Source organism: Manis javanica, chromosome 6 (genome assembly GCF_040802235.1).
Source record: "Manis javanica isolate MJ-LG chromosome 6, MJ_LKY, whole genome shotgun sequence".
Taxonomy (NCBI): domain Eukaryota; kingdom Metazoa; phylum Chordata; class Mammalia; order Pholidota; family Manidae; genus Manis; species Manis javanica.
Genome location: NC_133161.1, coordinates 114,776,673 through 114,794,251, shown reverse-complemented (window position 1 = coordinate 114,794,251; position 17,579 = coordinate 114,776,673). Strand labels below are relative to the sequence as shown.

At 35.2% G+C, this 17,579-nt stretch overlaps 1 protein-coding gene across 7 annotated transcripts in view; it reads right to left on the bottom strand.

Moving 5' to 3' along the window:
• CWF19L2 (CWF19 like cell cycle control factor 2) overlaps window positions 1–14,005 on the bottom strand; it is a 165,813-nt gene extending 151,808 nt beyond the window's left edge. For 6 of the 7 annotated variants that reach the window (XR_012132510.1, XM_073239327.1, XM_073239326.1 and 3 more), the window contains exons 1-5: window positions 13,850–14,005; window positions 12,208–12,318; window positions 11,382–11,504; window positions 4,002–4,115; window positions 3,159–3,278 (exon numbers count right to left, since the gene is read on the bottom strand). Coding sequence is in view for 6 of the 7 variants with exons in the window: in XM_073239327.1 (XP_073095428.1) it covers window positions 3,159–3,278; window positions 4,002–4,115; window positions 11,382–11,504; window positions 12,208–12,318; window positions 13,850–13,942 (561 nt within the window). In the remaining variant the exon portion in view is untranslated. The remainder of the gene's footprint in view (window positions 1–3,158; window positions 3,279–4,001; window positions 4,116–11,381; window positions 11,505–12,207; window positions 12,319–13,849) is intronic. The other variant, XM_073239330.1, reaches the window with a different exon arrangement.
• Between the last annotated feature and the right edge of the window lie 3,574 nt (window positions 14,006–17,579).

Genomic DNA, 17,579 nt, shown 5'->3' with positions numbered 1-17,579 from the left:
AATGGCAATTAGATGGAGAAGAATGGAAAGAGTTAAATGTTAGTTTCTAGTAATATGAACCAACCATACAACTGAAAACAAAAACGGTGGATAAATTTTTTTTTAAGTTTAAAATGTATCCATGAGCTGACAAAAAAGTACAGAATCTCAAAGGACAAAATTTAAGTTAACCTTTAGATTTGATTTTTATTTCTTAGAGTAGTCTGTACCAAGGAAGACTAACACCTCCCTTGTCACTTACTATAAAATCTCTGAAGTCAAGGAGTTTCTCCCAGTGGGCTTCTCTAGACATGCAAAGATACATATCAAATACTCAAAAGGATAAAAAGGCTGGAATTACATGCTGAGGAGGACATGCTGAGGAGGACAACTGACAAGATGTCAGACAAATTGTGACATTTGTCTATCTGAAAATATATAAAAGAAAAGGAACTGAAGTTCTCCAAATCAGTAAGAAAAAGACAACCCCAGAAGAAAAACAAGCAAAAAACATAAACAAGCAATTCATACTAGCAAAAATCCAAATGCCCAAAACATGGAAAGATTTCTCACAGTAATCAAACAAATGCATATAAAACAACAAAATACCATTTCTCACCCACATATTAGCATGACAAAAATTTTCAAGTCCTGATGGAGTTGGGATTCATTGTACTGAAACAGGAAAGGCAAGTACACCTAGCTACAGGGGGACAACCAGCAGACACAGGAGCAAGAAAGCGAGCCTGCCTCCTGAAATCACACTCTGCTGCTGGTGCACACTGATGGTCTGGCGTGTTAAAGTAACCCTGGCTTGAGGTCTTAGTTTTGCTCATATTCAGGCCTGTTCTTCATGTCAAACAACAGAACATAGTAAACTCTTGAATATCTTTAACAGATTGAAGCAGTGATCAATATTCTTAGAAATACTATTATATAAAACCTTCACCTTCCTAAGAAACTACAATAATTTTTTTCTTGTTTATCTTACAAACTTTCTAGTTTTGAACTATAGGCTTTCCAATTAACAATCTTTTCTTACAAATGCTTACATAAACTTGTCTGATTCAATTCGTCAGCATCTACTGATCAGCAGCAGCTCGTTTGCTCATGCAGGTCCATCTTTTGCATCTGCATCATCTTTTTTATTCCTGCTGCTACTGCTCTAGTCTGAATGCCACTTATTAGTTGTAGGTCTTACTTCACTTCCCTGTGCTTCATTTATCTCGTCTGTACTAGTGCTGACTTAGCATGCATAATGAACTAAGGACAGACAGCCCCTGGAACTGAGAACCACTTAAGGCCAGATATTACTATGGTTCCAGCCCTAATTTACTCTCGACTGGGAAAAAAACAAGATATTTTACAGAACTTAGTGATTATCAAGGGCCCCCCATACCCCATCACAGTCACTGTCCATCAGAGCACACCTACATTTTCAGAATTAAAATTAAACTGGGTAAAAAAGTAAAAAAGATAAAAAACATTGTGATCACTCTATATTTTTCATATATTTGTCCCTCTGTGCTGCATTCACAGTAAATTCTTAAAAACTATCTTCTTGTTGACTAAATCTCTCTTTAGCTTTATTCAATCTTTGTTTAACCATCTACTGAGTTTCTAATTTTAATTGTAACATTTTTTTAATTCCCAGAAGTTCCTGTTGGCTCATTTTCAAATCTGAATTCTGAATGATCTTTTTCTCTATACCTGTTGTTTTGTTTTGTTGTTGTTGTTAGTTCACGTCATATCGTCTGTCAAAGGGGCTGGCCATAAAAACTCCAGCACCACATTCATCTGAAGGGTGCCCTCGGCGAAGGTGACTGTTTGCTATTCTCATCCACCTTACAGGATTTCACAACAGCCAGCTTAACTTTCTTTCTCTTATGCTTATTCTTTCTTAGCACAAAGTCTCAACACAAGATGAAGAGTGGACTCCTACTGAATGTTGCAGTCAGATGAAGTACATCCATCTTGCAGCTGCTGGACAGGAAAGATTAGTCTTTGCTGATTAGGAGAAATTCCTTCCTTATGCTGGATCTTGGCCTTTACATTTTCTAATGTATCTAAAGGTTCAATCTCAAAAGTAATGGTCTTCCCTGTAAGGGCTTCCATGAAACTCTGCATCTTAGAAGTGGTTCCACTGTGGATGGCAGACCAAAGAGCTAATCTATTGTTACTGTAAAAAGCTATTAAATATTCCAACAGATACACGTTTTGTGGGTCCAATTCTGCTGTTTATTGTTTCAGAAGACTCTCATATATGGACTTCTTTTGTATTTTCATGAATACTATATTAAATTATGAACTTATATTCCATAGAACTTGTTTCTGGGAAACCTGTGGTGCCTATATTGACAGTGATCCTCTACAAAGGGTTGGTGGTTACTCCTGCCAAGTATTTTAAGGCCCTACCAACTCAGGAATACTTTAAAATAAATTCTCACCTTGAAGATTTCTCAGACCACATAGGCAGCATAGTTTTAGCCCTAAACCCTTATGAACCAAAGCTACAAACAAAACTCAGTATTTTTTTTCCACTTCCCCTGCATTATTTCTTGCCATATCACATCTTCTATCATCTAATGTTTTTATATGTACATATTTTTTAATTGAGGTATCATTGATAAACAATCTTATGAATGTTTCACATGAACATCGTGGTTTCACCATTGACCCATATTATCAAGTCCCCACCCACCACATGGCAGCCACTGTCCATCAGCGTAGTAAGATGCAATGGAGTCACTACTTGTTTTCTCTGTGCTATACTGCCTTCTCCGTGACCTACCTATATTGTGAGTGATTATAATGCCCCTCAATCCCCTTATGCCTCCCTCTCCAGCCCATCCCCTTTGGTAACCTCTAGTCCCTTCTTGGAGTCTGTGAGTCTGCTGCTATTTTGTTCCTTCAGTTTTGCTTTGTTGAAACCAAACTCAACATTCACCCAACTATATATGCCCTAGATCTGGAAATCTAATACAGCATTAAGCTGACCTTCTACAGGAAACTTATTTTTAAAAGAACTTTTATCACATTTCATAGTTGTTCCCACTAATTTTATTAAATATCAAAAGAGATAAAATAGTATTTCACAAGTAAAATAACATTTAAGGAAATGTATTATTGGTTTATTAAAGGTAAATTAGAAAGTTAAAGCATCTTAAACATTCTCTTACCTGTTCAAGGGCTTGGGTTTTCTCTTGCTCTATTTTCTTTTTAGTTTCCTTTTCAGCTTTAAGTAATGATGATGACACAGTTTTAACACACATAAAGTCAAAAGTCATCCACTCGTCCCTCTGTTTAAAAAAGAGTAAGTCATTTCAATCTAAATTGATTAGAATTTAACAATAAATAGTAAAAACAGTAGAGACTCCAACCTGGATCAAATCCTATGGCTAACTTGAAGCAAGTTTCTTAGTTTCTCCAAGCCTTTGTCTCTCTCCTATAAAATGGGATAAAATCCCTACCTTTCAGGACTGTTTCAAGGAGTAAACAAGAAAACAGATTTATGGCATCCAATCCAGCGCCTGATATACAACAGGCACTCAAACATTAGTCTCTTTTCACCTTTCTTCACTGTGGATAACAGTGTATAAATTGCATTCTTCCTCAGGCATATGAACTATAACCCAAAATTTCTGAACTATTCAACTATAAGTACTGCTAAAAATATTATGGCATGAGGTGAAAAGAAAAATTGTGATTAAACTCTACTCATTGTAGAACGGTCAGATAGAGGTCACAGTGCAAAGCTTCAAGTACTTAAGGGGAAAGTGTCACTTATGTATCAACAACCAGAAATAGGAAACCCTTTGAGGGACCAGAACAGAGATAAGCACTCACTTTCTCACAACAAAAGGCGAGTCTAAAAGCTAAGCAAATAGCATTACTGCTAAAATAACTCATAGAAGTATTCTGTTGTCAAAGTCTAATTTTTCTCCCTAAGGAATTATAGTCCTTTCATTTAACATTCATCTATTCTTAGTTCACACTTCCTTGTTTAAAATTAGGTGACTTACCTGAATAACTTGGTTGTCTTCTTCTTTTTCTGAATTTTTATCTTTCACTTCCCAGGCTTTTTCCTTGCCAAGAGTTTGGGATGGAACAGCCTCAACCCACTCATCTTCAGAGCTCTAAGAATATAAGTGATGTTCTCAAATTTGCATACTTTCAGAGAAAAACCCTGTGCTGGTGTTAAATGGTAAAAATTCTTACAGTATATATCCCCTTTAAAAAACTACATTGAAAATCTGAAGAAAGAACATGTAAACTCACTATTTTAGGATAAGTCCACAAAACACCAACCAAATTATTTCTATGTTCTTAATAGTTTATTATCAAGCTAAAGGAAAGCAAAAACCATAGATTAGAAGGGCTAGGTAGAGAACTCGCTCAGCACAGAGCTGTAGTACCTACCAATATCAAGTAACACTGACATCTTAACTGGAACAGGGGAAACACCACCCAAGTAAATGACTTTGCCTCTAAGTTTCAACTTATAAAATTTCCCTGCATCTAAAAATGCATAGATCTCATTAACAGCAAGGCTGGTAAAGCACTTTGTTACTGTGTTTAAATACCTGATTATCCAATCAACTAAGAAGTACTTAGTCAACATCCCCTATGTACTGTTATCATACTAGGTTTGGGGTTTTGTTTTCAACAAGCTTATCAATCAACTCTTCTATGTTAAATACTGTAATGAGTACTTTCACAAAGGCGCTCACATTGACTTCTTAAAACAAAAAATCATTTTAGTTTTACAGGTAAGAAAAGCTCCCAAAATTAAGTAACTTAGCCAGGCTACAGGGTATCCAAATAAGAGAACCAAAAGAGAAATTTAGATCTTTCCAGCTCTAAGATCTATTCTTTGGAGTTGTACAACTTAAGTGCAGGAAAGATCCTAGAAATCATCTAGTGTAAACCACTTGTTCATGCTCAGCAGAAAAACTCCGAGGCCCAGGGAGGAAATACAGAAATCTCCTCGAACATCCAGAATAATCAACAGAGAACTCACGAACAGAATGCTTTAGCATGCCATGCTAATAATGTCAAACCAACTCTAGAGTAAAGGCTACTACAAATGCACATCAAAAAAACTCAAGCACCAGCCTTGTAAAGGCTAATCCACAAGTGACTAACTCCCTGCCAAAAATACTCAATACTTTTAATGAAAGTTAACAAAATTCAGCATAGTACAACTTTCACAAGGTTCAGTATCCAATAAGAAATTACAAGACATTCACATTATAAATGTGAAATAATATAATATTATTCAAAGATAGAGCATGATAAGCTAAAATACACATAAAAACAAAGGTACACCAGTAAGTCTATAGTGGAGATAAAGAGAATGCTAAGAAGACCTCAATTAATTCAAAAGTCAGGGAAAGGACATAAAAAGGAATAAAGAACAAATGAGATAAACACAAAAGTAAGATGGTAGATTTAAATTCAACCGTATCAATACAGATAGCTCCTGATTTACGATGGGTCAGCTCATGATTTTGACTTTATGATAGTGTGAAAGTGATATGCATTTAGTAGAAAATGAACTTCAAATTTTTAATTTTGATCTTTTCACAGGCTAGCAATATGTAATACAATACTGTTCCTGTGATGCAGCTCCCAGTTAGCCGTACAGTCAAAAGGATACACAACCAATACACTGACAACCATTCTGTTTTTCACTTTCAGTACAGTATTCAAAAAATTACATGAGCTATCCAACACCTTATTATATGGTTTTGCCCAACTGTAGGCTAATGTAAGTGTTCTGAGCACACTTAAGCAAGATGAGGCTAAGCTATGATGTTCCATCTGTTTGGTGTATTAAATGCACTTTTGACTTATGGTATTTTCTACTTAACAATGGGTTCATCAGGATATAATCACATTGCAAGTCAAGGAAGATCTGTAATTACATTAAACACAAATAATCTATACTACTGCTACCCAACAGAATTTTTCTATACCTAAACTGTTCAATACGATAGCCGCTAACCTAGCCATGTGACAACTGAGTATGTGAAAATTTGACTAATGAAACTGAAGAAATCAATCTTCAACCTGATATAACTTTAATGAATTTTAATTAAAATTTTAAAAATATGGCTACCATATTAGTGCAGAAAATCCTCTAATTAAAAGAGAAGAAAATGATAATCGTAGATAAAATGGCAAGACCCAAATATACAGTCTATAAGAGATACACTTTCAATATAAAAGAAATAGATACATTAAAACTAAGAAAGTAAAAAATGTATATCATAAAAAGACAAATAAAACTCAAGAGGCTTTATTAATATGAGATAAAGTGACCTTAAGTAAGAATATTACTAGCAATAAAGAGAAACATCTCATAATAATATAATGGTCAATACATCAATCCTAAATATGTATACACATATTAAGGCTTCAAAATATGTAAGGCAGAAACTGATAAAACTGAAGGAGAAATAGACAATCCACAATTACAGTTAGAAATTTTAATACTGTTCTTAGTATCTGGCAAAGGAGGAAAACAGAAAATCAATAATACAAAAGATGTAACATTACTAATCAGTTTATTAACCCCAAATTATCATTTATAGAACACTATCCCTAACAAAGTTGAATATACATTTATTTCAGATACACATGGAATTTTCACCAAGATAGTTCATAGGCTAGGTCATAAAACTAGTCTCAATAGTTTTTTAGAAACAAAATTAGAGTATGCTTTATGACAATAACAAAATTAAATTCAAAGTAAACAAAAAAACCCTGGTAAGATCCACAAATACCTGTAAATTTAAAAACTCATATGTAATCTGTAAGTTAAACAATGTCAATTAGAAAATATTTTGAAAAGGATAATGAAAATATAACACATCAAAATGAGTTGGACAGCAAGAATATTTCAAACAACTTCATGACAATAAATTCAACAATTCAGATGAAATAAGCAAATTCCCTGCAACATAAATTACCAAAACTACTCAAGAATAAATAGAAAGTATTTAATATAGATATTAAAGGAATTAAATTTGTGGCTAAACACCATCCCACAAAAACTCTGGGCCCAAATAGTTTCAATTAAGTTTCAGAAACATTTAAGTAGTAAATCTCAACAATCAATCATGCACAAACTCTTCCAGAAAATAGAAGAAGGAATATTTTCTAATTCATATACAAAGCCAGCATTACATTCATACCAAAACCCAAACACATATGCAGGAAAAATTCTCAAAAAATTGTGAGAATATCAAACCAGAAAATATATATGCCAAAATATATATATATACACACAAATAAAATACTATACATACCATAATTACTACATGTTTACTACATACCATAAAAAAACAAAAAATGATCTAATGGGTTTATCCCAGGTTGGTATAATGTTCAAAAATCAACCAATATAATTCCCTGTATTAACACAATAAAGGAGAAAAATCATATGATCCTATTAATGCAGAAAAAGTGTTTAATAAAATTTAATGCTCATTCAGGACACCAACTCTCAGAAAGATAAAAATAGAAGGGAATTTTTTCAATCTGAAAGGACATACATGAAAAACCCACAGTCTTCATATGCTTAAAGGTGAAAATTTAAATGCTTTCCACCTAAGGAATAAGGTAAAGATGTCTACCCTCACCACTTCTCTTCTACGCTGTATGAAGCTAGTGAAACAAAACAACAGAAAACTAACAAATGAAATGAAAGTCATAGAGATTGGGGAAAAAGGTAAAGTGTCTTTATTCACACACAACAGAAACATGTTCTAAGAAAACAACCACAAAAAGCCACTAGTACTTATGAATTTAGCAAGGTGACAAGATACAAGGTAAAAAAGGTTTCCCCAAAGACACCTTTGATAAGCCAAAATGGCATAAAGCAAAGAAGCAATACCATTTCCCAAAAGTGAAAATCCTCTTCAGATTTCTTTCAGTTAGCAAAAATGGGTACTAATGTAGGTCTTTTGTAAAAGCAGAGGCATAGCATGAACTTTCAGGTGGGGGATAAAACTGTATATAAAAACCAATTTTAAATGTATATACTAGCTATAAACACATAAAAGATGAAATATTTTAAAACTCCATTTACAATAGCACCCACAGAAAATAAAAATAATATATATATGATTTCTACACTGAAAATTCCAGAGCACTGTGAGGGAAATTAAAAAAGACTTGAAGAGACAGAGAGAAAATAGCTCATGCATGATGGGTTGGGATACTTGCTTTTTAAGATAATAATTATTTTAAGATAATAATTCTCCCAAACTTGATCTATTGATGTCAAACAATTCTGATCAAAATATCAGCAAAGATTTTTGTTGAAAGTAGTAACTAAATTTTATTTTAAAATAATTCTAAAATTTATTTTAAAAATTCAAAGAATACTTACTGTGGTGAGCATTTAGTAATGCATATGACTGTCAATATAATCTTGTGTATCAACTAAAAAAATTTTTAATGTAAAAAAAATAAAAATGCAAAGAAACAGTATTTTCAAAAAGAACAAAACAATTTTCAAAAAGAACAAAATCATAGAACATATATTACCTGATTTCAAGGCTTACTCTAAGTGGCAGTAATTAAGACTGTGTTTTTTGGCCAAGGAGAAACATTAGCTCAAAAGACAGAAAGGAGAGTCTAGAAAGTAACTCACACATGCATATTTAATTGATTTTCAACAAAGGAGCCTAGGTAATTCAACAGAGAAAGGTTAGTCTTCTCAACAAATGATGCTGGCATAATTGGAAATCCATACAGTACAAAACTTTTATACTTACTACACAACCTAAACAAAAGTTAACTAAAAATAGAACAAGATAAACAAAAAACCAAAGTTAGAAAACGTCTCTACATCACTGATCTTCAGGGAAATACCACATGAGTTATTACTACACACAGAGTAATATGGCTAAAAAGTACAAGGACTGACAATATCAAATGCAAGCAAGGATATAGAGTAAGTGGAAAACAATGGCATTTTCCCTAGAGAAATAAAAATATGTTCACTAAAAGACATACACAAATGTTCACAGTAGCATTATCCATTAATAGACCCACACTAAGAACAACCCAAATGACTTTCAAAAGGTAAACAGATAAGCAAATTGTAGCATATTCATACACTGATACTTGGCAATAAAAAGAAGTATTGATACATGTAACAACATGAGAAAGAGTTATAAAAACATTATTTTGAAGCACAGAAGCCAGCCAGAAAAAAAGATCACATTAAATGGATCAATTTGAAATATGAAAAATCTGAAACCAATATAAAAGTCTAGAACATGGAGAACTAACCATAAGCTGGTCCTAACAGATGTATGGTTGCCCAATCCCAGGATAGGACAGGGGGGAGGGAGAAGAGGGAAAGACTGTAAAAGGTCATGAGGAACTTTAAGGGAAGTGGAATGTTCTCTATCTTAATAGACAGGGCTAAAAAGGTATATTCATCAAATAGTACACTTAAGATAGGAGCATTTTATCATATGTAAATTATGCCTCAGTAAAGTTGATGCTTTTGAGTTTAAAAAAAGGAGGGACCTTGACAAAGTCAAGATATACTTTCTAATCTCACATGGATCCTCAACTCTACTCAGCCATTCATTTGCTTCTTTTTAATTACCTAAGCAAGGTTGATTCAAATCTACACTATTTCCTCAATCCTTTACGTCTATTCCCAAATTATCTTTTTAGATGATTTTACCTTCTACCCCACAAAGAAAACAGACAAGCAGAAAGACCATCAATAATCTGCGAACCTCTCCCCAAACCTCATTTACCTGTTTTTGTATATATCTTTACAACTCCCTCCTAGCTCAGAAGAGAAGGTGCTCCTACTCCTAAGCAAATCTTCTCCCTTCCCCTGAGACTGTGCCAATCCAAACTTATTTTCTCAATGTGATTTATCCCTTTTCCCCTAAAAACATCTTCTCGAAAAGACCTCCCAGCTACCCTGACTCCTCTAACTCTCCATCTCTCCTTCCCTTCACTGTCAGTACCACTTCTCTTTCAATCTTCATTCTACTTCAATGTGGTATGGGCACTGAGCATTCACTGAAACTACTCTCTCTATGGTATATTAATTATACATATATATTACATATATACATATATTACATACATACAACTTATTACATATATACAAATATACACAGTATTTGTTGCAACAAAGACACACAAGTATTTCCAGGAAAGAACAAAGAAAAATAACAGGACAGTATGTCTCTAATAAGGGGAAGCAAGTACCTGTTATTAAATTACATAGTCAGCCTGGCAGATCAATCCTCACCAAAAAGAGATTCTTTTCCTGTGATCCCTGCATAAATTCCAGGAAGTTTTACAAATCCCACTAAAATAAACACATTTGTGTATAAATTTCATTTTGGAGAAAGGATCACTTATTTTTACCAATTCTCAATGGGATTAGCAACCCAAGCCTACCATGTGGGAACAGTGCCTCTGTCTTCTTTTCACTTTTCACTTTCCCACTGCCCTAAGTTATAGTTAAAAATTTTTTTCTGTATAATTTAAATACGCCCATCATTACAAAATATGCTGGCTACTTGACAAAACTACCCAATTGTATTTCTCACTATGAATTAATATTCTGCATTCTCATATAAGACAGGCTTTCATGAGCCAATTATCATCTCAAGTATAAAGCCAAAAATTTAGTTTCTGAAACTCAAGAGGGCCAGACTTTGGAATACGGTGACTCAGCTGAGAGTATGACCCTCTGATCATACCTCAGAGACCAATCATCCCTCAACATCTCTAGCTCACCACTCTCTAAGCTCAATATACCTCTTTCTTCCTGAAAAATAAATGTGAAATGTTCAACCTGCTTTCCTTTCCTCTGTGAGCCCTCTCATCCCACCACTGGCTAGAAACACAGCAGACCTGGCATTCTCTTCCTTTTGGCACCAAAGATAAAGATATTAACACGGCCTATTTTAAACACTTAAATGTTAATTTCTATGAAAATACAAACAAGATTAACAGACTTTCTAATGTCTTGGAACTCTTTTACCTTATTTTTACAGTACTGCTCTTTCCTATGTCTCCTAATTTTCCAAATACTTCTACTTAATGTCCTTTACTTCCCGTCTGGCTCCTGTGTTGATGTTTTCTTTGCAGTTTCCCTGGGCAATTCAGCCATTCTAATGGCTTCAATAAGCAATGATTGCCAGATCGTATCAGCATCTTCTTACCTTTCTCTGTGAACTAACATCCTATTTCTACTATTCCCTGGACATCTCTAAGAAGATGTCTCCCAGGCATTTTCATACTCTAACTTAGCAGTATTTTTTAAGTTTTCACTTATTTTACTACATTATTCCTTTAAGTACAATTTTCTGAAGCAGCTGCTTTGGTTAGTTTCAGCACACACTTACTGATGAACTATCAGTTGACTCAATGTTTTTTTCATACTTCTGTTTCTTACTCTTTTTTTTCTTCTCTTTCTTCACTTTTTTTGAATGCTTGTCTTTTTTCTTCTTTTTCTTCACAGAGTGTTCCTAGAAATAACCATTTTGAAGAGGTAAGAAAGGAATTTGGTTTTCTCTCACTTTAAAAGGCAATATTTTGAGGAAGAAAGATCTATGTTCCAAAAAACTAAGTATTTCACATGAGAGGGAATATGACGAAATAAAATCTTCAAAGAAACTTTAACATGCTTTTAATATATGCACTTCTAATAAACCATATAGCTGAGATATCTTTATCATTTATAGATTCATCTGGAAAATATAATCAAATAAACATGCACACATATTTAAAAACATATGTGTGCATACATAGACATATTATCCTATGACCCCAAAAGAACTATTGTATAAGACTACTAGGCCATATGAAATGTAACAAGATAGCATAAATTAAAATTGAGGATGAGAAAACAAGGATTGAGGAAAAAAAGAAATGACATTAAGCTTAAAATACCTGATCTTTTAGATCCATAAGATTGCTACAAATGAGCCAGAAATTTGAAGCTAAGCTTTCTGTTTTCTACTCGCCAGCTCAAATAACAAAATATGTCCAATGTCATAATATACAAAATATTAAAATAGATTATTTCTGCCACAGAAATAAAACTACTCAGAAATGTCAAACACGTGATATTTATTCTGTAACTTTTGAAAATAGTCTATAAAGGTGCTCTTCCAATATTAACTTAAGTGCAAAAAATATGTTATATCAAGTAAACCTATTAGGATTCACCTCTGCGAATTCCTCAATTCGCTCATTCACATCAGGTAGCACCCATGTGTCCTCGCCCCGAAGTCGTTTAAGTTCTTTATGCCTTTCTTCTTTCTCAAAATTGGCTTTAGCCTAAAACAATGAAGAAACAAAAATTAACTGATCCAAATGCTTTCCATGTAAAACAAAAACATTTCTCACTTTTATATAGGTCTCATGAATCAATTCTTCCTTGCCAGGAATTTGCTTCTACCGAAGTGTAGGAAAGATGAAAAAAAATTTAAAACTTCCATATTACCAATCACATTAGCAATCACTAGTGAACTGAGCCATCACCAATAAAGGACAGAATCCTGGAAGCTATTTATCCTTCCCCCTCCCTAGTCTCCCTACTTTAAATATCTTGAATCTCTTTTACTTTAAATATGACGAATACTACTTCAATTGCCTGAGACTTCTGTAACTGTTAGAGGAGATTGACCTCCATGCCATCAATCTGCAATGCCTACACCCTTCTACCCATGCCCCCAAAATGCTTCAGGAGGAACCATATTTCTAAAAAACAAATAATCATATTGCCAATTTTTACTAATTCTTCAACAAGAGTCAAATAAAGTTAAGTTCTTCCAAGGAGGTTGTTCCTGCCCTTTCATTCTCTCTCTTAACTCCAAAGCTGGGTTTGGTCCTTCTCAAACTCCAGGCACATCTCTACTATAAAATTTATCACAGCTTATAAACCCCACTCCAAAAACTGCCTGAAATACCAAAGAGACAAGGATGAATAATATTAATTGTACATATGTGTTACATACGCTGAAATCAGAAAACAATACCAACCTTTCAGCTGTCCAAGACTAATTTGCCTACTTTCCCCTTTATAATCCGGCTATACTCATTTCGCCTTCCCGTCTTCTCTACCGGTTCCTTTTCATATGCATTTAAATTCATTTAAAACTATTCCACCTTAAACCAAATTTTAAAATTTGTAAAAACCCCCACTCGTACCCTATGCTGCACTGCAATTTGTCCTCTTCACTGCCAAACGTCATATATAATTTACTTCCTCCGTTCGATAAATTACCTCAATGCATCTCAATCTAATGACAAATATGTTTCACAATCTTTTTCGAGGTGCTAAATTTTCTGGTCTCTGCGTCAACGCGTTTGACTCGGTAGGATTTACAATAACCCTAGCATTGATACCAACACGTAAAGGAAATGAAACGGTCTATCTACTCCAATGCGCCTTACACGTGTTCCTGAAAAAGGAAATTTTCATTTCGGATACAGCAGGAGAGAACCCAGAGGCTGTGGTATATGCTGGGCGAATCATTCGTGGAGGAGTTCCTCAAAAATGCGTAACTCAGATGACCAGGTACTGGACGATATCGACCAATTTTATCGACCAAGAATGGACGATGTAAAAGGAAAAGAAGCTCAGTGGAAAGAAACAGGTCTTCCTAAAAAGAATAAGCAACTGGAATCTCCCAAAGCATCTGGGAGGAGGAGAATACCAAAGAGTCTGCGAGTATTCCAAAGCAAGACTCCATCCCCACAAGGTGAGACACCGCGGTAAAGGGGTAAGGAGGAGAGTCAGGCTTGTTCCCAGGAACCCTCCATTCCCACACTTCTAAGTGGCTGCAAAACCCCAAAACGGAGGTACCTGGCGCAACACCTCGGCCCTGGCAATCCGGGTCTGTTCTTTACGCTCTTCAACACTCCTCGCACTTTCAAATTGACCACTGGCAGCCGCCATAGTTGTTGTCGTCGTAAGGCTAGGACGTCGTCACGAAGGCTCAGTTTACGACTGTCGTAATTTAATAAACAAACCAGGACTTCCGACTAGGGGGATGTGCAGGGGGCATGCGCAGATCTGAGTCGTGTTTTACGGATCCGGCGCATACTGCACCATTTAGAGAAGTGAAGACTAAATTGAGAAATTGCACCCCTCCGAATATTGGACTCTCCCTGATCAGGATTAATGTCACCGTGCTTTCGTGACGTTCTTTGCGCAATACTAATGGCCTTTTCGTCATTTCCTGTTAAAATCATCTGCGTAAATTAGAAGCTTGTAGAGGTTAACTCCGTGCATCTCCAAGTTTTCCACCGCAGTGCCCCTCGCCAAAGAATTCCCCTGTGCTGTAGAAGTGGGCTGAAGGGAGGCCTGGAAAGTAGCAGGAGGGGCAGAATTGCTGTGAATACTTGATATTTTGCTCTGGTGGATTTTATTTATTTAGAATGTGAAAAAGTATTGTGAATTTTGCATTGTTCTTCATAATTCACATTTTTTCTCTGACCTGTTATTTGCTCATACTTACACTCCAAGCATTTTTCATTACAGTGTGCAACTACGTCTTTATTTGTGTGGGGCTTTTTTTTGTTATTTTATGTCTGTATCTGCCAAACATAAAACTTTAGTTCCATGAAGAGTAAGACATTCTGAAGTATTGATAAAGAGCTTTGAGAATACAAAACACTGAGCTTATATTTATAAAGATAAAAAAGGCTGGGGAATAATTATAAACTAGATAACCTTAAAGGCAGTAACAATAGGTAACATAAGCCACATTGAGGTGAATATGCTTTTTTTTCAGGTTTTATAAAACTGAATTTGTGACTGCAAGAAGCTTTAGTAGGAATTTCTTCTTTTAACTATCAATCTATGAAAATCATAACCTTGAGGATGTAAATGTACTTGTTTGATATATAAAATAGAATGGAATATGCTTCTTGTATTTTTGTTACAGAAAAGTGAACTTTAAATTATGAATTGATTTTGAAACATTTAATCCACTAAATACCTTGACTGGTTTTTGTCATAATTAACTCAAATAACATTGAAGTCTTTTCAGATTCTCTTGGGATTCAGAAAAACACCGTAGTACCCCTTGATGCATCAATTATGAGGCAAATATGGCAATTATAGCAAAAGCATGCAAAATTGTGTGACAAAAATTTTAAAACCCTACTCAAGGCACAAAGAAGCCTAGAACAAATGGAAAGAGATACCATGTGCTTGAAAAAGCTCAACAACATGAAGAAATCAATTGTCCATAATTAATTTGTAATTATAGTGCAGTACCAATAAAATTGCTGACAAAAGGAAATGTTGGAATCGGAAAAGAACTAGACAGGTTGATACAGAAAAATAAGGGAAAGCAAGTTGTTTTGACTAGTTTACATTTGACCACATCAAACAGAAGTCCATGTTTTAAACAAATAAGGGGTAATGTAAAAAGGAGGCTGAAGAGAGTTGTTTGGGTTTTGATGCAGTTGCTGAAGGAAACAGGTAGTTTCTCCTTTTTTGCTTTGTAACACTTCGTGTGTGACTTAAGCCTTCATGGTCCTACAAGGAATGCATTGCATTCTTCAACACTATGGCATCTATTAAGACATAAGAGGGAAGAACAAAGGGCAAAAGGTATATGCCAGCTAAGCCTACTTCATTTTTATTAGAAAAATGCTGACATTTCCTAAAGCGTAGTCCAGTTTCTAACATTTATATCTTATGAATCAGAAGTAGATCACATGGCCACAACTAACTACAGAAAAATGGTGAAGATTTCGGGATAGTTACGTTATGCAATGACACTCACTTGAGTTTGTCTAGGTTTCTTTGTGCTTAAACTCAGGTTAGGCATCTTGAGCAGAACTATTACAAAAGTGTGAGTGTGTTCTTGCATCCTATCAAGTAACACAATTTCCCTTTTGTCCATCACCAGTGATGTTAACTCTGATCACTTAAATAAAGGGGTGTCTGCCAAACTTCTCCACTGTTGAGTTACTCCTTTTCCCTTTGTAATTAAGTATTTTGTGAGGTAGTACTTCGAGACTATGCAAATTCCTCACTAAACTTTAAAATTACTCATTTTTTATATCAGTATGGACTCATGATTTCTATCTTTATTCAGTATATTTATATTGTTATTCAGAGCATTAATAATACATTAGTATCAATGTTTACTTTGATGCTCAAATTGTCCCAAGTTTGGCCAGTGAGAGCCTCTTCAAGCTGGTTTCTGTTTCCTTTCTTTATACTACCATATTCCTTGAGCATTTCCTTATTTGCCAATGCAAGAAGATGGTCTAAACTCATCTTGTATTTTCTCTGCCTAAGCTTTGGAATTAGCCCTTTTTCCAAGAATTCCTGACTTGTTTTAGTTTGAAATGTCAAGTAAAAACAATTACAGATTTAGATAAGGAAAGACGTTATTCAAAAAGACTTTTGCAATATAGGGAAGGGACAATAGCAAACAGGGAGGACATACCAAATCTTCAATCTGTAAGAGACTCAAAGGTCAGGCAGCAAGGGCTTTTCTATTAGAAGAAGGAAAAGCCAGAAAGAACTGGGTTTCGGGAACTGGAGTGAGCTGGTGGCATGACACACAGTTGGTGAGGGAATGTTTTTCCCTGAGGTCTGCCTCTTCTCAGAGGTCCTCTAAGGAGGAATGGTTCTGTGTTCCAGGACTTGCCCAGTGGTAGTTCCAAGCCCAGGGGTCTGTGGAGAGGCGAGAAGCCTCACTGAAGTTTTGGTCAAGTCATCTTAGTGGGTATTTTGTCCAGTTGGTGATGCGAAACAAAAAGTTGAGCTAATCATTTATGCTTCTTAGAAAAGGGAATTTGGAGAGACTCTGTCAGACCTTGTCATAGTAAACAAGGGAGTCATCAACAACTCTCATCTAAGTCACATGGGAAAGGATGGCTCCTTACAATAAACCATTTCCTGTAACACAAAAGTGTCAGGGGATTCCCACCCTCGTCCGCTGAGAAAATAGTAACTGTTCTCAGGAGCACAGAGATCAGGTAAAGTTCAAAATCATGAAAACCAGGATGTGGGCCCTAAGTATGCTCGTTGACATTGGCATGTTGCTTTTCCAGTTCCTCTCAATGCACAGAGCTTAGGCAGGTAGAAACAGACACATATAGATGTCTTTATTTCTCTATCTGTATTGGAAATGAGTTCATACAGATACCTCCAACTCCAGTTCAACACCGCAGGGTTCATTCTAATTTTCTTCATTTCCATGTTTGTGACTCCATTCTCCAACAAGGATAAACCTGATTCTCACTGTCCTTAATATATTAACTTATCTGATCAATAACCCAGTATGTAACCAATATCTGTGACCATCACTGCCCTGAAACTTGCCTAGATGCCCTCCTCACCCACTGAAGCCCTGACATCTTGGCCACACTTAAGCTTAGATCCCAGTGGAAAAAGGAATCTTTCTTCATCTTTCTTTAGCCAGTTTCCTATATCCAGAAACTGCATCTCCAACACCTCAGAGGTCAAAAAAAATGTTCCCTTTCCCTTATTCTGTACATATTCTATGCATTAAGTTGGGTGCCTGAACACAGGCAGAGATAAACAGAGGGAGCAGTGACTCCTGGGT